Consider the following 23,113-nt stretch of genomic DNA (forward strand, 5'->3'; position numbering starts at 1 on the left):
TTTTCTTTCTCTCTCTCTCAAAAAAAAAAATAAAAAAAAAATCTTTTATCCGTGTTTGCTTGCGACATCATGTTGATGTTCATATTGCATCATTCGCCACCTTGTGGAAGAAATGAAAAATGACTCAACCGCTCAGCAGGTCCGCTATAGCAAGAGAAACCTGTTTTCTTCATCAGCTCTGCTCTGTGGAAAGTATCACTTACTGATAGTTTTGCATGGAATTTAACGGTGAGTACTCCCCCCCCCCCCCCCCCCTAAATAGAAATTTGCCTTTGTAACATTTTCAGTCTATAAAATTATGTTCGACGAATGTTTTATTTTTATAGCCTACTATACAATCAAGTGACGTGTATTTTGACCGCAGAATGAAAAACAATGCACAGAGTGGGACAAGAGAAGATACTGAGGAAGATAAGATTATATCATCATAGGAAGCTTGTAGTTCCTCCTCCTCTTCTGTTTAAAATGTTTGTCTGACTGAAGCGCACCCTCTGAATAGAAGGAAAACAACGATTCTTTTTTTTTTTTCGGGATTTCTGGCTTGGCTTGCACTCCAGCCCAGGGTAAGATGAAATGTAAATTACTCAGTCAGTTATTTGTTTACTGCAGGTTAGCTGTTGTTCATATAACATTAAGTCACGTGAAAATAGCGGTGCGAATTGCTCGAGGGAAACGTCAGCTCTGTAAGTTTTATCTGCGGATAGTTTAAGTAGCCTACGACTTTAAGTTTTAAGTACGAGTTTAAGTAGAAAGTTTCCATTCGGTTCAGAATTTGCTGTTTAATGTCAAAATCACATCTCCGTTTATCTGCTGTAAGAGTTGTGTGATAGATAGGCCATATAACGACACTATTGGCAGAAAATTGGTCTGCCTCAGATCTTCAGACTTGACACGCGAGAAAAATACGGTGCAATCAAATTAACTTTTACTTAGTTAGCGAAATCATAATGTGCGTGTAGTGTAGCGTGTTTGAAGTTTTTGGTTTTTTAAATGAAAATTAAGAGATTTAGCAACCGGTGTATGACGATTTGTGCTACCTCCCATTAAAACAGTAGGTAGCACAATTCGATAGCGAAAAATGCTATACTACAGATTGTGCTACCAGAATCATATTCATGTGGTTTGAGGCTTTATTAACGTCAATACCTAATAGGTTAACCTGTGACAAATATCTAATATAATATAATATAATATAATATAATATAATATAATATAATATAATGTATGTTAATGTTGATGTTGATAGTTGCGAGGCATTGTCCTATTGGTTTGATTTGCCTTCATCATGTCTACGTGACCATGTCCATTCTGCAGTGAGGTGAACGTGCTCTGGCTCAGTGTGAAATTAACACGGGCCGATGAGCATTAAAGCGTCCTGTCTGTGTGACTCAAGATCCCAAGGGCCAGTTTGGGCAATTATTCAATTGTATTTGTCTTTTTGCACCATAGGCTATTATGGATGGGCTAGTTTAGCTGATCAGAGAACCCGACATTCTCCGTTATGTAACGTTAATTTTAGCTTTTGTTCACTGTAAATCCCGATAAGTTCAGAATAGCCTACTCAAAATTAGTGTAGACACAGATTACTTAAAATGTACCTAAAAATGTAAGTAAAGCAAATAAATTTTTTAAAGTAAACTATAATAAGTTACGATTAATCAGACTAAAGAAATCAATCTTATTTAATGTTTAAGTCCACTGTAACTGTTACAATGTTTCTTATTTCTCAATTATTTTGATGCAGTGGTTGTATAACCTGATAAGTTGAGAATACTCAAAACATTTAAGTAAACAATAAAAACAGATTATTTTAGTAAAACCTAAAAAGATTATTGATTAAACTAACACCTAATCTTTACGGTTAAGTGATCGTTTGCGATCGACTTTTAAGTATCACTGTCCTAGTAACTTAGCTCCCGAAAATAACAGAAACGGTACAAAAAGACATTACATTTCTCCAGGCTTTGTACTGTATTTTTGTATCTATTTTAATGTTATTTCCGGGAGCTACTGGGACAGTGATAAAGGTAAATAAAGGGGCGCACCAAAAATATTCACGTCGCTTTATAATATTAATATTGAACCACATACTCACATGAACTGATTTAAATATGTTTTTAGTAAGTTACCTTTATGGATCTTGAGAGAGGAAACGTCAATGCTCCCTATGCAGGCCTCACGGAGCCATCGGATTTCAACTAAAATATCTTAATTTGTGTTCCGAACATTAACGAAGGTCTTACTGGTGTGAAACGACATGTAGGTGAGTAATAAATGACAGAATTTTCATTTTTGGGTGAACTAACCCTTTAACAGCGGTCAAAGACGCTGAAGACGGAGGCGAAGAGGAGAAAAATCTGTAGCAGGCAGAGCAGCTGCTCGAAATATAGGAAGAAAATATAAATATTGAATTAGGGGTGAGGGGTTAAATTAATGTATCTCTGAAGGGAACTTACTGTCTTCAGAAAAATTTCGATGGCAATGGCATTTAATTTTCCTCTTGCCTCCCGAGTAAAGTAACGTTAGCTACAAGCGCAATGCTGCTTTGTTTACAGCGGTTACCAAGGAAACACTGTACCACTGCTCTTCCATAAGCGCCACCTGCTGTCAGAGTGTGAATCTGCGTCTCGTTCAGCCTGTCTGCTGTTTTTGTTTCATGCTTTTTTTGTATGTAGCATATCATTTCACAAAGATAAAGTCAGACCATTCTGTTTTTGCTTTAAATCTTAAAATGAAATCTAATTCAAATAAAAAAACTGCTCATGCAACTTGTGTAGCATCTTTGTTTGGATTGTGATTAAAATGCAGTGGTTACCTCTAATTTGAAAAGGCTAGATATTTTTGTTTATAATAATAATAATAAAAGCATCTGCAACCAGTATTGAAATCACCCAGTTTGCTTGTAAAAAAATTAATAAATTAGAATCTGAATTGGCCATGGGCTGTCTTTTTCTATCAATTCTTCAATAGATCTTGTATTTCATAAAGGTTGAGGTCAAAAGGTTGGTGAACACTGTGCTCCTGTAACCATCAACGAAACCATCACTACTTATTTGCATGACCTGTTAATCAACAAGCAGTATTTATAGCCTTGAAGTTTCACAGCCCATTCTTGCCCTAACCACAGGCAGTACTGTTCACCATAATGATAACCCTACGAAACTTCAACAGCACAGAAACACATTTAAATACCAAAATAACAGAACATTAAACAATAACACATCTTCCTTTGTATTAATCTTGTGCAAAAACAAACAAAAAATATTATTCTCATAAAAAATGTATTCTCCCTTACAGTGTGTGATGCAAAGCATGCTGGGACATTGAAATCTGCTGCAACTCAGTTTAATGTTAAATGGATTCTTCTGATAATGTCTGTAACGTCGGCAGATGTGACATGGATGACGTCACTTTATATCGCTCAGTACACTTAAAAATAATTAAGTAATAATTAAGTTTACTCAAAATGCTGAGCTATACAAAAACAAAACTAAACTCCTCGTTCATAAAATGTTATTGTTTTAAGTAGCATCACTGATTTAACAGACTTTAATTGCAGCGTACTTAATCTTTATAAGTTAGTAGTACTGTTCGGGTTTACAGTGTTGGACTGTGCAATATTCTCTCCATAATATGAGCAATTATGATGGTGAATTTAAAGCACATGCTGATGATGTTTTTGATGTAATTAATGTCGAAGTCATTGCAACTTACTGCGTGCTCAGTCAGTACTGTCAGAAAGCAGTTGAGACTATGGAAGTCAGGCTTTCACAATTTCATCCTGACCACAGTCACTATCTCGGTTGACTGATGGTTGCACACTTCCCGTTTCTAATATGCTAATTTTCTGTAAAGCCTGCCCAAACAGTATTCATTCTCTTCTCTTTCAAACATACACAACATGCCAATCAACTTCATTGTACATTTTAGTTTAGTCCCCATTCGCATCATGAGGAATCATTTTTTTTAATATTTTGATGTAAAATAATTCTCTTTCATCCAAAAAAAAAAAAAGAAATGTATATTGAAACTGTAAAAAAACATCCAGAACTCAAGGTAAAACAATAAAGTGATTAAAAAACAAGCTATATAATAGAGTGTCAGTAATTTCACTGTAAAGTATACCCTGTCATTGAAGAATTACTTTTTAATTTTATTTATTTATATTGTTTCCTTTTCAGTGCATATAGATGTCCAGTTGCACTTCCCTGGGATCAAAGATCTTGGGATAACCAGCCTGTTTTGTCTAATTTGGCTGTGAAACCACCATGTCATTCACAGATCACCACATCTTTGTAAGTAGGGCAGAAATCTAAGATTTATGCTTAAGAATAGCAGTAAAAGCCTAAATCATTGGAGTCTGGCTTTCAAAGTGGTAAGCCAAAACATGAGGCAGTTTGTCAGCACAGATGTTTTTGGGAAAGGCACTATTTTGGTTCCCAAAAACGTCTTGTATATCTGTTAAGTTTACATCAGGGTATATATATAGGGTAGATTGGCCTATGCTTGTTTTATGAGAATTGAGCAAAATGGGACTTATCATGTGGTATTATATGTAAACAGAATCAGAGAAATCACATACTACCAGCCATACATGTACATCAGCCTCCACATAAATTCTGGTAAATATTAAGTTTAAGATAAATATTTGTATGCTGCTTGCTAACTGCCTCAAAATGTTCTGTGCTGGTGTAAAAAAAGACATGTTAATCACACCAGCCTGCCACAGTGCTAATTGTAATCTTTGTCGCCTTTATCAGTACTTCTCTTTCTTCCTCTATTAAGACTTAGATTTAAAGATAGAGATGCATTCAAATTTTGATCTACATTTCAAACTACATTTCTTAAGTCAGGAAAAGATTTTTTGTATTTACACATATGATGTTTATGCTGATTGTAAAGATTAACCCCTGGTTTCACAGACAAGGTTAAAGCTAGACCCAGACTAAAATGCATGTTTAAGCAGTTTTAACTGAAAAATATGTCACCGCCATTGTTTTGTCTCAAGATGTCTCAAGCCCTGTCTGTGAAACCAGGCCTAAGTGTTTATTTCTTAGGTTGAACAGCAAATCTCACACAAATTCAAAGTGAAAGTGTTGCGGGCTGAAAATGTCACCAAAGGAGCTCTTGGAGACCTGTGTGAGTATTTCATACTTTTTAAATGTGAAGTTACAGATCACTGTTAGGGGTGTACACAGAAGTCACGGTTCGGTACGCACCTCGGTTTTGGGGTCACAGTTCGATACGAGTTCGGTACAAGAGAAAAAAAGCAACAAATCCCTTTCTATTTATTTTGAACATACTGTAGTGCAAATTACAGTTTGTTCCACCTACTGGCATTTAGTCCCCCCTGAGGTAGTTGGTACAATCAAAGTCCCTTTAAGACAAGTAATTTCACTCGGCGGCCATCTTTGAAATGCCTCTCAGGCATCCTGGGCATCATGCAGTCTCTTTGAATGGGGAAACATCAAATTCTCCAAAACTGTTCGCCAACCATGCGATTAAATTTCATATTTGAAATCACCAATGAAATCTAACAACAACCGGCTTATAAATTTAGTTTCTAAATCATGACAAAAAAACTGTATTTTTCAGGCTGGATCAAGCTAATGCGCATGCGCTGACCTAAATGTCTGACTGTTTCTATAGAAACCGGTGATTCTAACGGCAGCTGAAGTGACGCGATGACTTTACCAGTCATCGATTGGCTCTTATTTAGAAGGCGGGACTTATTCCGCCATATTGCGCATTACACTTTCCCCCATTCAAAACAATACGAGTACAATTGGTACAATTCAGCCTCCTTTACTTGCATAGGTCACAATGCCAAATGATTTTGTCTCATTATAACAGCAGAAACAACTTAAAATACTCAGACATTTATTGACATACAGATAAGAGTAAAACATCATTCAAACTGTAAAAATTAATCTATTTTTATTGGTGTACACTCACAATAAAAAGAAAACATTGTGCTTTTGTAAAATAAAAAATAAACAGGATGCCGCTTTCTGCCATCCTAGCTTCCTTTCTGTGAAATTTGTGGAGTGCTTCCCAAAAATTAATCGAAACTCAGCATATAGGCTGCTAGCAAGCTGAACTCTTGTTTTGGGTTGGTGCATATGGTGCGTGCAAGTCCTGTAAAGTTTGCATTTACGTGTTGGGAAGTCGTGTTTACGAAGTCAGGTGCGTTCAAGTCACTTTCGTCAGAACAAGTTGGCGGTGTACCTTCTCTTAATTAACTACATAAAAATTCAGCTTTTTAAACTCTACTTCTGAAATGAAGAACAAAAAATGTGCATCAGGTGTGTTTTGCTTTTTTACGTTTTTAATTAATTTATGAAGCTACTGTGAACTTTATCGTTGCATATTATATCGTTATTAGTGCTGTCAATTTAAAAAAAATTAACTAATCTAATTAATCACACATTTTTTTCTGTAACATTGGAGTTTTTAATATTTTTATATTGTAATTATTTCACAGTTACTCTCCAAATTAATGGAGAAACAGTAAATATTTGTTTAATGGCACATTTACACATTTTTTTCTGTAACATTGGAGTTTTTAATATTTTTATATTGTAAATATTTTACAGTTACTCTCCAAATTAATGGAGAAACAGTAAATATTTGTTTAATGGCATCTTTTTTTTATGAATAAAGGCCAATATCACTGATTCTAATACTGGTACTTATGTCTCTATAAAAACTGTTTTTTATTTTTATTTTATTTTTTTATATTAATTATAGACATCAAAGTCCGTTTAAGACAAGTCATTTCACTCGGCGGCCATCTTTGAAACGCCTCTCGGGCATCCTGGGCATCATGCAATCTCTTTGAATGGGGAAACATCAAATTCTCCAAAACTGTTTGCCAACCTTACGATTAAATTTCATATTTGAAATCACCAATGAAATCTAACAACAACCGGCTCATAAATTTAGTTTCTAAATGCTCGAATCATGGCAAAAAAACTGTATTTTTCAGGCTGGATCAAGTTCATGCACATGCGCAGACCTAAATGCGTGTCTCTTCGGAGGCGAGCGTCTGACTGTTTCTATAGAAACCGGTGATTCTAACGGCTGCTGAAGTGACGCTGCTGAAGTGGCTGCTGAAGTGACGCCATATTGCGTGTTACACTTTCTCCCATTCAAAACAATACGAGTGACACGTCTTGTGTTATTCTATAGTCTTTGTAGACATTCAACATTACCGCATAACTGAAAGCTATCAATTTTAAACATTGATTAGGCTTTAAAAAATTACTTTTAATTTAAGTGAACTTAAGACAGTCTAACTCATAATAAATATAATATAATATTTTACCTGTGGCCTTGAATTGAATAAAGTTATCAAACACTTTTTATACAGTTTTCACTGCATAAATTATAAATTAAACATAGATTAATCCTTATTAAATCTACAATTTTCTCTGTTACATTTGTTCTTTGATTAACATTAATGAAAGACATCACAGGTTTATTAGGTTGTTGTCACTTTAAGACCTGTCGCTGCCGAATGTGATGTGGATCTGACGTGCGTCTTATTTTCTCACAACTCTAAGTTCAAGACGTTATTTAACTCAATAAAGACTGCTCTTATGAGAATACTCAACAAGGCATTTTGGCATAATTCTATGTGTTATTTATTCAAGCGCGAAAAAAGAGAACACAATACTGTCACTTGTCATTCTGTGCACATGAGTCGTGTGTGTGTGTCAGTACCTAAATATTGTGGTATTCTGCCACATTTCTCACTGACACACCCCTAACTAATAAAGATAGGGGTTTAAAGTTAATCCCCAGCTTCCCATTCATATTTACGACATTGTGGTGGTGTTTATGTGCTTTGAACTTTTAAATATGATCTTTCCAACATGACTTGAATGCACCAATAGACTGTCTCTTCTGCTCTTTTTCCTGTTGTGGCGGTTAGCAAACAGCGTTGCATTACCGCACGCACCCCCTTCTGGACTGGAGTGTGGATCGCCTGTGACTGACTGTATTCGTCGTTTGACTGTGTGCACTGAACCATGACGGTTCAGGATGAATACATGTACTGTTACACCCCTAGTGACTGTACATTACACAGCATCATGCATTGCTTTCTTCAATTTGAAGCTACTAAACTTAAAGGAATGAGACCTGATTTTGGCACTTCAAAGAATAAATCACAAATGCTCTTAACACATTAAACATGCTTGTAGTGGATACCCCTGACCCATATGTGGAGCTGTTCATCCCCACTTCCCCTGAGAGCAGGAAGAAAACACGCCATATAGATAATGACATCAATCCAGAGTGGAATGAGACCTTTGAATTCATCCTCGACCCCATCCAAGAAAACGTGCTAAAGGTAAAGAGAAACTGAAAATTTATGCTCCAAATCTAAACTTAATCAGCTCTTCTTGAACACCACGGTCTTTATAATAGTGTCGTTTATTATTTATTATATGCAGCAGAGGAGCAAAAATGAATATAAAATTGTAAATAAAGTCTGTCTAAATACTAAATACTGTCCCTTGTTTCCAGTTGATATTAATGGATGCTAACTATGTTGTGGATGAAATGTTGGGTACGGCCTCATATGACATCTCTAAACTCAAAGTTGGACAAACAGAACTGGTGTCATTTCTTATAGGAAAAGTAAGTTACATCTATTTGAGAATCACTTTCCCTTTAAAGGATTAGTTGACTTTCAAATGAAAATTACCCCAAGCTTTAGGTGTATAATATAAGTAAAATATCTAGCTTCCGCCAGACTGCCTTCTGTATTCTACTTCCAAAGAAAGTGTAAAGCTCTCATAGTTCAAGCCGCTTTCATTACGTCCTACGCCTTCCCTATTCAACTTACGGAAAAAGCTTAACTGACCTGTAATTCCGTAATTTGAATATGGAAGGCGGTCTGGCGGAAGCAAAACATTTTACTTGTTGATATTCATACATACAATACTAGATATTCATACTTGCTCACTGCATTTAAAAAACTTGGATGTGTCAGGATATTTATTAATATTTTTCTGATTGTGTTTATCAGAAAGAAGACAGCCTACCTAGGATGGCTTAAGGGTGAGCTTAGGGTAATTTGCATTTGAAAGTGAACTAATCCTGTAAGAGCACATGACACATGAGTTGCTTTCAAAGATTTCAAAAGGAAAACTGATCAAACTTTCATATTGTACATTTCAATGTTGCAATGCCTAAATTCACTTGTAGAATTTTTCACTTGTACTATTTAAATTTTTATTGTTTAATTTTGTAGTTATTTATATTTATTCAGTATTCAATATAAGATCGATGTTTATTTTTCATTTTATATCATATTTCAGTTATTGACCATAACATAAAACTAATTATTAGCTTGTTATATCAGCAAGCTAATCACCTAACTAGAAATTCAACAATTCAAGTTTGTGAACAATTCAATGGTGTATGTTACTCCAAAGAAAGAGTAATCTTAAACCAAAATGTACTTCCTCTGAAACGACTTTTCATTTTCTGCTGAAATCACGCTTCTTTCTTTCTGTCTGCCTTCCTTCCTTGATCTGAACTGTGACAATAATGTCTGTTATTGTTTTTTCACAGATGACCAATGTGTACTTAGAGCTTTCCTTGGAAGAGTGGTATGTATCACAATGAACAAACAGGCTACTGTGAGTTGTGAACTTTTATAGTTGAAATGCCACAAATATGACTTTCTTTTTTTAACTGTTCTCAGCTCAACAATGGACCTGCGATTCAATCTGGATCTGTGCCCTGAAGAAAAGCTCTACAGACAAAACCGGCGTGATAGAGTCATGCTGGGCATCAAGAAATTGCTGCACATGGAGAAACCTTCCTCCCTCCCTTCCTCTCCTCATGAGGTACCATCTATTAATCAAGTGCTTTTGTAACCCCTCCGGTCCTACTCCCCTCGCTCTGAGCAGGATTCGAACCGGCGTTTCAGGCAAGGATGGTCTCTAAAGACTGGCCTCTAATGTATGTCGCTAGTGCGCCTCTTGAGGCCAGGGGAGTAAGGTTTACTCGCACAGCTTTTACTGGCTGGCCTCCATTACACTTTCTCCACTGGCCGTGTGGTTGTGTAAGAAATAGTACAGTACGTGTTTTATGCAGATGTCACCTCACTGTCATGCAGATGGAGACACCTCATAAAGTACGGCAGAAAGCCAAGACATTCATAAGAAGATTTCACAATAAGTTGCAGCTGAATAGTGCTACTGACTCAGAACGTCCTCAAACAGCTCAGATTTCCACATAACTTTAGGAATGACATTATCTACCAGATATGATATTTGGCCACATTAAGCACAAGTGATAAAATACACAAACATTTGACCATTAAAGCTCTTAATAAAATGAGCACTTTGAAGAAGTTTTTGTGTTTCATTTTCTGTAGGTTCATTATCAAGTTTCTGTTTTCTTTGGCACAGAATACTTATAGTGGCACTTGCTAGTTCATTCTTGACTTAGCATGTGAAAATGGACTTAATCCAAATATAAAGAGGAAATGTTAGCTAAGACTTGTGAGAACTCACAGGGCTGGGGTATTATGGGCTGATTTCTTAAGCCAAATAAAAGAAGGAAAAAAGGAACCATAGGCGGGAAATGACAAAAGTTGAACGGCTGAACCAGAGTCTGGTTACAATACAGTTACAATGCTGTTGGAAATGCTAGCCTTATGGCTAAGGATGGCGGGCATCATTTATAAAACATATATGCATAGATTTGATCTTAGAGTGTGTGTACGCTAAAATCCACACCAACGTTCATATTTATAAAAACAGTCTTTGACATGGAAAAGTGCTTAGTGCCACACTAGGGTCTAAGTAGACGTATGCACTTTTCCTTGTGGTACAGAGTCAGATTACTGCAGGTGTTTGAAAATCTAAGCAATTCTTGCCGCTTGCTATTCTCAAGTAAAGGATTTAGATGTTGAATGGTGCTCTTTTACATGTTAATGATGACGTTTACAAGGCGGAGATCTGAAACCATTCAGCTGCGCACAATTTCAAAATCATTTGATTTATAAATTTTACATGTGGAAGAGAGGCGTAGGCATGTTTTTTTGTGCGTATGTTTGTTCTCTGAATCACATGTACACACATTTGTGAAATGATTGTAAGATCAAATGTAGGATGGTTTCTATGCTACATTTTATAAGCGAGGCCCCTGGAGCGCAAACTCAAAGATGCTGCGTTGACATCTTGGTAGCACAATTCTGATTTTCTGAAGGCTTCAGCTTCTGTCACTTGACTTTTAGTCAGGCAAAAACAAACAAAAATGTCTTTGGTGTCAACAATTGGCAACCTCTACACATTTTTGTTTGGTGTCATTTATTTTAAAAGCCAGTATTACCTGGTGCGCTTTCCTTGTTCTGAAAAAGTTGCAATGTAATGGAAGTAGCAGCAGATCTTCTTTTCTGCATTGTCATGTACATCTGAGTGAAATGGATTGTCAAAAATAAAAATGTGGGGTGGGTCTTGTTTATGTCCATCAGTTGTTCAATGAATAAAAGCAGATCTGAATTCGAGCTTGAAATTGATCGTAATAAAGGGGTCGGGTTTAAGCTGACAAAATGATTGGGAAAGTCCTTCATACATCACCAGAGAGAACTGCATTGATGAATAGTTCACAATCAGATCAATGTTTTTAAAAAATATTCAATTTCATATCAACATTAAATGTTTTGCAAGAGCATGCAGAAGTGAATTAACTTCAATTTGAAACTTCACACTTTTAAACGAGTTCTCATCATGCATTTTCAATAACTCCACAATGACGTGAACACAGCATAAATTACTGAAATCCAAATTTGAGTGGATCTTTTTGCTGTCCTATTGCTAGTATTTCACTAGTCTTGCTAATATTTGTGTTTTCTTGCTTGCAGGTTCCAGTGATTGCTGTGCTGGGCTCAGGGGGAGGTTTCAGGGCAATGGTTGGGTTCTCTGGGGTTATGAAGGCTTTGTATGAGTCTGGAGTTCTGGACTGCGTCACATATGTTGCTGGACTCTCTGGATCCACCTGGTATGAGGACATTTAACTAAGCGTTTTATTTTTGTATGTTCATCTTTTAATTCATACTCAAATAAATCCCAGTGCAAACCTTCCTTTTTCTTCTTCTGTCTCACAGGTACATGTCCACTTTGTATTCCCACCCAGAGTTCCCCACTAAGGGCCCAGAGCAGATCAACCAGGAACTGATGAAGCGTGTGAGCAGTAACCCTCTCCGACTACTCCATCCCAAACACATCACTAACTACGTACATGCCTTGTGGAGCAAGAAGGCCACAGGGCAGCCTGTTACCTTCACAGATATCTTTGGGATGCTAATAGGCGAGACGCTCATTCCTGCTGTGAGTATCTGATCTTTTGGAGCGAGTTCCCTTTGCTTTTGTCTTTACTTACTTAGAAATTCACAATGCACAGCTGGCAATACAAAGGCTTCTCCTTCTGCTCTCTCAACAGAGGATGGACACCAAGTTGAGTGCATTGCAGGAAAAGATAAATGAAGCTCAGGCTCCTCTGCCCTTGTTCACCTGCCTGCATGTAAAACCAGATGTCTCTGAGCTTAAGTTTGCAGGTAAAACGGCGCAAATCTTTATTTCTGTGCTTTTTTCAACTCTATTCTTTTTTAATGTTTCATTATAAATCATATTATCAGTATAACAAATTTTTACATTTTCTATGATTACAATGACAAGGATAGGTGTTTTTTTCTTCAATACTTTAGAAATTCTTTTCCATTAAGCCAACTAATGTGTAAGGTAGTACTATACCTTGGAAATATACAAACATCATTATCAGCTACATTGTTGTCAGTGTATTCACTGAATGAATGAATGGGGATGCCATTTATAGTAGTCTGACCTTTTAAATTGCCTGGGGTAAACCAGATTACGTCAGAAGATTAGTGCAAGAATGTAAAGAAATATATATATTTTTTTTTTAGTTCAAAGAATACTTGTATTGTTTTTCCAAAACCCTAAAAAAGCCCTGAAGTGCCACACGTTTCATTTGTTTAAAGATCTGTCAGTAATTGAATATAGGCCACGCACATTCTCTTAATTCCGTTGACTCATCACATGACTGAGCAGGTGAAGCAGGTGAAGCTAATGGCTGCTCTTTCTGTTTTTGACACTGAAAATATGTACTATAGATTTAGTAAAAACATTAAGTGCATTAAGTGAAGTTATTAATTGTGATTTCGGGAGAAGTACGCCCATCTAATCTTCCAATTAATACCAGGGTATAAAAACCAGCCTCTTACTTCTTCCCATTGTTAGTTCTTTTGGCATCCCTCCTCCTCCTCCTTTTTGTACAATTTTGCCTGTGTTATAGGGGGCAATCGGAGCCAAATCTGTTTACCACTTATGCTAAGATTATATGGGCACACAAACTCGTGAATCTTACCTGGAAAAAAAGAATCTTACCTATTTAGACACTCAAGAGAATCACCCTCACGTCACATGCCATTGAGTTTCCAAAGAAATCTGTGACAGAAAGACATCTGAACCACTCCTGCCTCTACAATAGACTAAAACTGTGGTGACTGTCAATACCTGACTTTGATGAATCATTTTTTGTCGAAAAAAGCGTCAGTCGATTTTCTGCAGGCTTTCTCACACATTGTGAGCATTTTGTTTAGTTGATTCATGCATCGGTTTTCGTCAAGTGATATGCGTTATCAACACTGTCAGGAAACTGAAATAATGCTTTCACACATTGCCAGAAGCTAGTTGAAATATGCAATTTGTCATTATCTTTGTTGCCATAAATTATCATTCGACATCCTATTCTTCCTGTAATTGTTACAGTTTATTTGTTGTCCTGGGCATGTTTCACAGACTTCTGTTGATGTGAATACATTTCTGTTGTGGTAATACTTGTGTTTTGATTGGCGTGTTTTAACTGACAGACTGGGTGGAGTTCAGTCCGTATGAAATCGGAATGGCCAAATATGGAACCTTCATGACCCCTGACCTTTTTGGAAGCAAGTTCTTCAGAGGAAATGTGGTCAAGAAGCACGAAGAAAACCCTCTTCACTTTCTTATGGGTATGGGCTCTTTTACTGGATTTCTCTTAGCATGAAATCTCTTAACCATGATAAGAAATTGAAAATGTTAGTGTTTTTATAGAAATAGTGACAACATATAGTTGGAATCTTCACTGTCAAATGTCACCTGATTTAAGGGTGTTGGTTCAGTCATTTGCAATATTCCCAGCCTTGACTGTATTGTAATGTGAGAGAAGTTGGTGTTGTAATTCAGTGGCGCAAACTTAAAATTCAAAATATTTGCTATGACTGTCTTCGAAGGGTGTATCACAAGATAAAGTTTCACTGCAGATTTACTCTTTATTTTTTTAAAACAGTGACGTGAAGATCTTTTTAAAAAATTATCATTTTACAATGCGAAATAAAGACAAAGATTGAATAAATTAATAAATGTCTGGATTATATTTCATCCTAATAATTAATAAAAAATTATGCTAAGAAGAAGTTTTAAAGCCTCTTTTTAGGACCATTAGGATTTTTGTTTTATTAGGGGCCAAGCACCGAAGGTGCGGAGGCACCTATTGTATCGGTTGGCGTTCTTTCTTTCTTTTTCTTCTTCTTCTTCTTCTTCTTCTTCTTCTTCTTCTTCTTCCGCTCTTGAAGTCTATGGCAGCCCATAGAACCGTTTGCAGGAAAGTTGTGAAATTTGGCACACAGTTAGAGGACAGTCTGATCTATGTCCATAGCAAATTTGGAGTCTCTAACTCAATCCCTCTAGCGCCACCAGCTGTCCAAAGTTGCACTTATGTTTATGTTAATAACTTTAAGAAAATAACTAAACAATTATGTTATAGTTATTAGTTTAATAACTAAACAAAATCCTTTTTTATTCTGATTCCTTTGGTCAAGACGAATCGTCATGAAAATATTTCCACCATTTTGAATTTTCTGAAAAAACTACTTTTTCTAACTCCTCCTAGGCAGTTACTCCGATTTTCACGAAAATTGAATCAGATCATCTTCAGACCATGCCGAAAAAAAGTTATGGAATTCAAGTCGATTCCTCAAACCGTTTTTGAAAAACATGCAAACGAATTGTATGTATTGCTTGCGAAAATAGATGTAAGGCTGTATCTCCACAACGCTTTATTGTATTCAGACCAAACTTGGTATATGTCATCACAAGCATGACCTGAGGTAACATGCAGTGTTTTGGCGCAGCGCCACCTACTGGTGCAGAGATATGAAAAATTGTCATTTTTGCTTATAACTTCTGATTGGTTTGTCCAAAAATCATAAATCAAACATCATGAATCTCGTTAGATTCAGGGCATCATGTCGAGTCGATTGATATACAATTTTCCCATATCGGACATTTTGTCCGGTGGCCATTTTGAATTTTGCGCTAAAATGCTGTATTTTACAAACGCATTAGCGTATCGTTACGAAACTCAGTATGGGTCATCAGGACAATGCCCTGAAGGAGCCTGAGAAGTTTCGCGCTGCGCCACTTTGTGGTCAAAAGTTATAAGAAAATTAACAAAAATGCTAATAACTTTTGACTATATTAACCAATTGATGATGAATGAAAACTGGTCTCAGTAGATTCCTTGGGTCCTGCTGAGAACATAGATATCAAATTTGCCATAGTCGGCTGTACTTCCTGTCCGCCATATTGATTTTATTTAAAAACATACTTTTTTGAACTCCTCCTAGACCGTTGCTCCGATTTGCTCAAATCGATACGTCAAAGCGTTTTCGTATACCGGAGCAACGAATTTGAGGCATGATGCAAAGTCCAGTCTTGAAGCTGTATCTCTGCAATGCTTTGACATATTGACACCAAACTTTGCAAGTGTCATTGTCACCTCACTCTGACCATACCACATTAATTTGGTAACAGCGCCACCTATTGGTCGAAAGTGATGTACCAATAAATTCTTACTTTTGACAGTATATATAATTTTTCAGCTCTTTTGCCTAAAATGGTCTTAATAGGTCTATAATTGCTCACTGTTGTAGTTGGTCTGATGCTCCCAGCCATGTTGGCTGGCTTCTTGTGCTGTTTTTGTGCTTGGCCCCGTAATTGCTGCTTGCAGTTATATTTATTGTTTATAATCATTTGATGTACTAAATTTATGAATGAATTTTTACTTTTGATTTTGAAGTAAAACGTGGTCAAATATACAGCACCATGTTTTGGTAGTTGGGATTCAGTGTGTTTGTATGCGTTGCACAGGTGTGTGGGGCAGTGCCTTCTCCATCCTGTTCAACAGAATTCTGGGATTGAATGATACGACGAAAGGCAGCACCATGGAGGAAGAACTAGGTACGATCACCAACTGTATAACAGATCCAAGACCAGTTTCACAATCCTCTTCTACTCTTTTTAGTCACATGTGCATAATAATGTTTTTTCAGACATTTCCATATTTAGGTAGAATTTGAATGTCATTGTTATAACTATGACACAGCATGAAAATTCGTAATACATATAGAGGAAGAAAATGGTGCAGAATGCTGGTGCCTGTGGTTTTGTATGTCTGATGGTAGGATAGGATTCTTAAAACTGTGATGCTTATCAGGCAGCTACACCAAAATGGGACATTACATTTGTGCACATGCAAACATCCTGGTACAAACACACTCTATTCTTAGATGAACTGAGAGATTATGATGATCTCAGTCAGATCTCAGCACTGTGGCTTTGATTCTTGTGTTTCTACTTTTATTCTACAGAACAGATCAAACCGGAACACATTGTGGGAGAGGACAGTCTAGATGATGATGACCCACATAAAGGTGAGATTTTAGACCATGTACACTACACAGTAAGTATCTTAGTTAGCACAGGGGTTTTTGATGCAACGGACCCCAAATGTCCTCGCAAAGGACCTCCTTCTCAAAATATAAAGGCAGCTATATATTTGCATGTATAAAGACCACATTTTTACATCATTGCAGCCTCATTTTTTAGAGAAGATCCTGAATAAAACTACAACCTTTTGTTTAACAGCAAAGGCCTTCGGGTTTTAGGGAAAATGACATAAGATATTTTTACTCGACAAGATAAATCCTTATCAAATATCAATGAGAATCCCTAAATACAATGATTTTGGTTTTGTCTTACACCTACAGAGGACGAGTATCAGGCCAGCTGGATGCAGCGCATGGTTAGCTCTCTATTCAGTGACTCAGTTCTTTTTAAAACACGAGAAGGCCGAGCAGGAAAAGTGCACAACTTCATGCTGGGCTTAAACCTCAACAACGATGTGCCACTTTCTTCCTTCTATGAGACCGTCAGTCCCGCAGAAGATGAAGTTGATGCGGTCACAGGTCAGAGTTCATGTTTGTTATGGTCATTTAAAGTCCCCTGTAGTCAGTCATTTTATCCCTTAAAAATCATCTTTGATGAACAAAATTACATATTTAAATGTTTTTCCCATGAAAAAAAAATCCTCATACCTTAAAATAGCTTGAATGTAACTCTACACCCTCATTTAGTATGCACGGTTCTAAGAATATGCAAATTAGCACCGCCTCCACTCACTAACACCAGCTCAGAGATCCACTCGTTGACGATCAAACGTTGACATGATTGGTTACAAGGTAGTTTGTGAGGTCAGAAACACCAGAGACCGTCTTTGGTTCACTGCAGTTTTAAGAAGAGAATACTCAGCAATGGTGTTGACTTCTGAATTTGCACGTTTTGTCTTAAAGCATATTAAAAACACCACACAGACATATAAACAACATTAAAAGCTTGACTTTAAGTTTACTAAATTAACCTCAAGTGTTGCATTATTGTTCTTTTCTGATTTTGGACACTTTCAGACCCATTTGAGTTTGACCGTATCTACGAGCCATTAGACGTAAAGAGCAAGAAGATCCATGTGGTGGACAGTGGCTTGACCTTTAACCTCCCTTATCCTCTGATTCTAAGGCCTCAGAGAGGTGTTGACCTCATCATCTCCTTTGACTTTTCTGCCCGACCGAGTGACTCAAGTCCTCCATTTAAGGTTAGTATTAGGGCTGTCAGTTTAACACTTTAAAGGTGCCCTAGAACTTCTTTTTAAAAGATGTAATATAAGTCTAAGGTGTCCCCTGAATGTGTCTGTGAAGTTTCAGCTCAAAATACCCCATAGATTTTTTTTTTATTAATTTTTTTAACTGCCTATTTTGGGGCATCATTAACTATGCACCGATATATGGGTTGCGGCCCCTTTAATTCCCGTGCTCAGCCTCCCCCGGAACTCGCGCTTGCCTTGAACAGCATAAACACAGTTCACACAGCTAATATAACCCTCAATATGGATCTTTACAAGATGTTCGTCATGTATGCTGCTTGCATACATCGGATCATGTAAGTATAGTATGTATTTGGATGTATTACATTTGATTCTGTATGAGTTTGAGGCTATGCTGCGTGACTAAAGCTAACATTACACTGTTGGAGAGATTTATAAAGAATGAAGTTGTGTTTATGAATTATACAGACTGCAAGTTTTTAAAAATGAAAATAGCGACGGCTCTTGTCTCCATGAATACAGTAAGAAACGATGGTAACTTTAACCACATTTAACAGTACATTAGCAACATGCTAACGAAACATTTAGAAAGACAATTCACAAATATCACTAAAAATTTCATGTTATCATGAATCATGTCAGTTATTATTGCTCCATCTGCCATTTTTCGCTATTGTTCTTGCTTGCTTATCTAGTATGATGATTCAGCTGTACACATCCAGACATTACTGCCCTTGTCTAATGGCTTGAACATGGGCTGGCATATGCAAATATTGGGGCATACACCCCGACTGTTACGTAACAGTCGGTGTTATGTTGAGATTCGCCTATTCTTCGGAGGTCTTTTAAACAAATGAGATTTATATAAGAAGGTGGAAACAATGGAGTTTGAAACTCACTGTATGCCTTTTCCATGTACTGAACTCTTGTTATTCAACTATGCCAATATAAATTCAATATTTAATTCTAGGGCACCTTTAATTTAGTGTGATAAATTATAATAAACAAAGCAGGATAAAAAATAACAATTATCCATGCATTCATTTTCTGCCATTTCAGAGTAAATATTGATATATGCTATTTATTTTATTGATTACTTTATCAGCATATCATGTAAAATCATGATCATACATGCACAGACAACATGTATAACATGTTGGTTTTGTAAACGATTGGTTCCTCTGTAGGAACTTCTGCTAGCTGAGAAATGGGCACGAATGAACCAACTACCATTTCCCAAGATTGACCCAAAAGTGTTTGACCGGGAAGGGCTCAAGGAGTGTTATGTGTTTAAGCCCAAAAAAGAAGAAAGGAACTGCCCTACTGTCATCCATTTCGTCCTGGTCAATATTGAATTCAGGACATTTAAAGCCCCAGGTGTGTGTTCATTTGTTTGTGTTTGCATCTGATTACATAGGGAATTTTTTAAATGAAAAGTCAGCTTTGCAGATTGCAGATTTACTCAATTCTGACAAGTCCAGGGATCTTGGTTCTTGATCTTTCCAGTGTGCCTTTATCTGTTTACACTGTCCTGTGATTTGTACATTTGTTTGTGTTTGACGCTTTTATGAGCTGGTTGATTTACTTTCTTTTTTATATAATGCATGACGTGGGCGTGTTTCTATATATTCAGTCTGTTTATAGCAAAGATATTTTTTAACACTGAAAAACATCATGATCAACAGACTGGTGACTTGGTCACTGAAAGATCGGTCATTTCAAACGACTCAAACTAGTCTAATTTGAATATATAAATCTCTCTCTCTCTATATATATATATATATATATATATATATATTAAAAGTGTGGTGTATTTTGAAGGTGTTCCACGTGAGACGGACAAAGAGAGAGAATTTGCAGACTTTGACATCTTTGATGACCCAGAGACGCCCTACTCCACCTTCAACTTCCAGTATTCCAATCAAGCCTTCAGCCAGCTGCATGATCTTATGGAATTTAACACACTTAACAACATAGAGGTCAGTCCAGCTCAGATTCATGCTTATTTATATGTTTTATACATTAACATTCCACTAAAATTAAATTGATAATACTACTTTGTTCTCACAGTTTCAATAGGAAGCAATATTTTCTAAGGAATAGTGTTAGTGATAAGGTGTAGCTGATATCATATTCTCATGCCAGTTTCTGAACATCTGTTGAGACTTATTTATGCATGTCACATTTTAAATCCTCTATCACACTTTATTTAGGTCATCAAAGAAGGCATAAAGGACAGTATCTTGTATAGGAAGGAGATTCCATCTCGCTGCGCTGTCTCTCTTTCTCTCAGTGAAATACAAAACAAAAAACTCTTGAAGAGGGAGTCCAAAGGACAAGCAAGCCAATAAGAATGCAGTTTATGATGGCATTCTAACCACAGCAAGTTTACAGATGTCACATCTCATCATGGAAACTTTTTTTACCTGAAAAACAGACTGTGAAACTAGATGGTCTGGTTTGGCCCCCAGAACATTTTTCCATGTAGCCTTTTAAAGATAAAGAGAGAACTGGTGACTTGCACCATAAAAACAGCATTTACAATGCAACTGTTGTCATTACGTTGTGCAGGTGTAGCAATTCCAGAAAGTGTGGTGTGAAGTGCCAGAGTAGATGTAAACAGATAAACTACTTCTTTCAATAATAGGTGCTGAGAGATTTACTTTTCCGAAGACTTAAAAATGTATATCCACCCTTCCGTCATCATCTACTCACCCTCATGTGATTACATTCTGTATGTTAATTGTCTTCTGCAGAACATAAAAGACATTTTGAAGAGAGTTAGGGGCTAAATGTTTAACTTTCACTGTATAGACAAATAAAAACAATGAAACATTTTTCTTCTTTTTGTGTTCCAAAGAAGAAAGTCGTACAGGTTTGGAAATACATAAGTAAATGAAGACAGAATAAAATTTTTTGGTTGAACTATCCCTTTAATGCAAAATTATCTAAAAGTTTATTAGTGAATAAATCCCAAGAATGTGACAGAAAGTACCTTTGGGCTTTTGGCGTGTTTGTGTATTTAATGGCAACTGCTAAAACAACGTCATATGAGTTTTATGATTTATGTTTAATGAACTAAGGGAGTGCCTCAAAAAAAAAACAACAAAAAAAAAAAACATAACGTCATCCCGAGGTACAAAACAAAACATGAAACCATGGCAATCCCACCACTATCTTGCTAGAGTCGGATAAGCAGGTGGGTTTTTTTAGCCCCGTCTTGTTATTTTTCCATTTAGATGCAGAGATAGTTTTTATTTCTAGCTGAGTCATTTCCTTTTACTCTTAAAGGTGCAGTATGAGGTTTCTCAAAATCGTTAGTATTTGAAATCAACCTAAACACACCCCTCCCTTCATTGCTCCTCCCCCAAAATGCACACACACACACTCTCTCCTCTCCCATCATGAATGTATACGCCCTCTACTGCCGATTGGCTAGAAGTTGTTGTGGTGTTCGGTTTGATCCACCTTCAACAGCGTTTTTCAAAAATCACTTACTGCACCTTTAACCACTATTGTCTGTTAGCATCTGAGTGAAGGGAAAGGAGGTGTTAATCCTCAAACCAACAATCCAATATGGTGATGGATTGGTGATGTCAGGATGATGTTATATATTCTTTTTACACAATCATGCAGTCAGTCCCAGTAGATCATGCAGGTAGCACAAAAACACTGACTTTATAACATTTGCTCCACTATACCTGCTACATCTATGTACTTGCTAATGAGGACTGGCTGTTTTAGATGACTGAATGTAAAGAGTAATGCTCTGATGTATAGAGCATATTTTAACATTTGTGGACATTATACCCTAATGAAGGCCTGTGTGTGTAGCTTATAATTGACCAGGTTATTGGTAGTTTGTACCTGTAGACTCATACTGAGTATTCATTTACTATTTATTCATAATGCTTATGTTAAAAATAGTTTTATGTTGTATTACAAAGATGTATGCATTGTTTACACTTAATAAAACATCTTATGATGGTGATTAAATAAAAAATAAGACTTTAAATGTGTGAACAATGACTTATTGTCCTTATGATGCTTTTCAATGTCTTATCATGTTAGTCAAAACTAATGTATTTTGAGGCAGCATACCTTTGCAAAAGCTACCTATATTTATAAGAGGATCAGTTGAGCAGTCTTTTACCTGCTTATATATTAGAGAAACATCTGAATACTGCTATATATTGCAAAACATGTACCATAAATATAAATGCCTTCTGTAAGTGCAATTAAAGATGTTGTTTACTTTAAGTAGAATATATCGAGTATGTTCTTTAACTGTAATCTATTGATTAGATAGAGACATTTATTGGCATTACTGATTAGATCCAAGAAGTCACTACGGGCCTGTTTACACCTGGTTACTTCATGCGTTTTCTCTTATCGGATAGCTCTCCGATCGTGAAAACACGGTGTAAATGCCCTCCGAAACACTTTTGAGACAGATTTAAATCCAGTAAATGCATTTCTAAGGTTAATTGTGGCACAAAAATTGTCATTGCCTTACTTTTTTTTAAATGTCAGATAAGCCCTATCTAAAAGTTTCAACTGACACATACTTAAAATTCCCTAACAATATGAGAGAATCATCATATTGTATTTTACTCCACAACTAACATCTGCATTCTTATCTTGGGTTGTACCACTTGTCAAAGAAAAAGTTGACAAATCCAGTTAGGTCATTAAGAAAGTAGATGTGATTTTTCAGACATGGCCAGCTTGTATACGCTTTACAGACATGTAAACGTGTAGATAAAATGGAGGATGTTTATTTGAACTTGTTGATGCTTTGAGGTTTCTCTTAATGAGTAACGTCAGAAGGAATGCCTTTATGTACGTGAAAGGACAAGAGGTGAACAGTTTATGCAAAGTATGAAAGACATCCGCTGCCTACACGGTTATTGCATCACAAACACGCCTTTGTGTCTCTTCCTCTGCATATAATATGCTTCCAAAAAAGGCCTATATTGAATTCCTTGTGTCTCTTTTTAAAGATTAAAAGTCTAGAATACGGATGAGTGAATCTTCAAAAGCTGTTCTTTTAACCTATTAGCTGTCAATCATTGTAGGCCTTTATAGGATA

At 36.4% G+C, this 23,113-nt stretch overlaps 1 protein-coding gene across 6 annotated transcripts; it reads left to right on the plus strand.

Annotated features, from left to right (window-relative positions):
• Positions 1–139: 139 nt before the first annotated feature.
• Positions 140–22,194, plus strand: pla2g4ab (phospholipase A2, group IVAb (cytosolic, calcium-dependent)). Of its 6 annotated transcripts, none has more exons than XM_067384094.1 (18): positions 140–228; positions 4,182–4,295; positions 5,058–5,139; positions 8,208–8,356; positions 8,533–8,646; positions 9,586–9,623; positions 9,719–9,863; positions 11,888–12,024; positions 12,131–12,353; positions 12,466–12,580; positions 13,916–14,053; positions 16,233–16,322; positions 16,733–16,795; positions 17,132–17,329; positions 17,828–18,012; positions 19,209–19,398; positions 19,843–20,000; positions 20,235–22,194. In XM_067384094.1, the coding sequence occupies exons 2-18, from the start codon at positions 4,269–4,271 to the stop codon at positions 20,370–20,372; spliced, it is 2,190 nt and encodes a 729-aa protein (XP_067240195.1). In that variant the 5' UTR covers positions 140–228; positions 4,182–4,268; the 3' UTR covers positions 20,373–22,194. The 6 variants fall into 6 exon arrangements, with proteins under 6 accessions (XP_067240195.1, XP_067240194.1, XP_067240199.1 ...); XM_067384093.1 differs by lacking the exon at positions 140–228 and adding an exon at positions 315–563; XM_067384095.1 differs by lacking the exon at positions 140–228 and adding an exon at positions 1,462–2,263.
• The last annotated feature ends 919 nt before the right edge of the window (positions 22,195–23,113 follow it).

The sequence above is a fragment of the Chanodichthys erythropterus genome, chromosome 4 (assembly GCF_024489055.1).
Source record: "Chanodichthys erythropterus isolate Z2021 chromosome 4, ASM2448905v1, whole genome shotgun sequence".
Lineage (NCBI taxonomy): Eukaryota > Metazoa > Chordata > Actinopteri > Cypriniformes > Xenocyprididae > Chanodichthys > Chanodichthys erythropterus.

What these genes read in the sequence shown, in the direction of transcription:
- pla2g4ab (XM_067384094.1), top strand. Translation starts at nt 4,269, where the DNA reads ATGTCATTCACAGATCACCACATCTTT. An exon ending in AGGAGCTCTTGGAGACCTGT is followed by an intron (nt 5,140 to 8,207) that starts GTGAGTATTTCA and finishes ACATGCTTGTAG; the next exon opens with TGGATACCCCTGACCCATAT. An exon ending in TCCAAGAAAACGTGCTAAAG is followed by an intron (nt 8,357 to 8,532) that starts GTAAAGAGAAAC and finishes CCTTGTTTCCAG; the next exon opens with TTGATATTAATGGATGCTAA.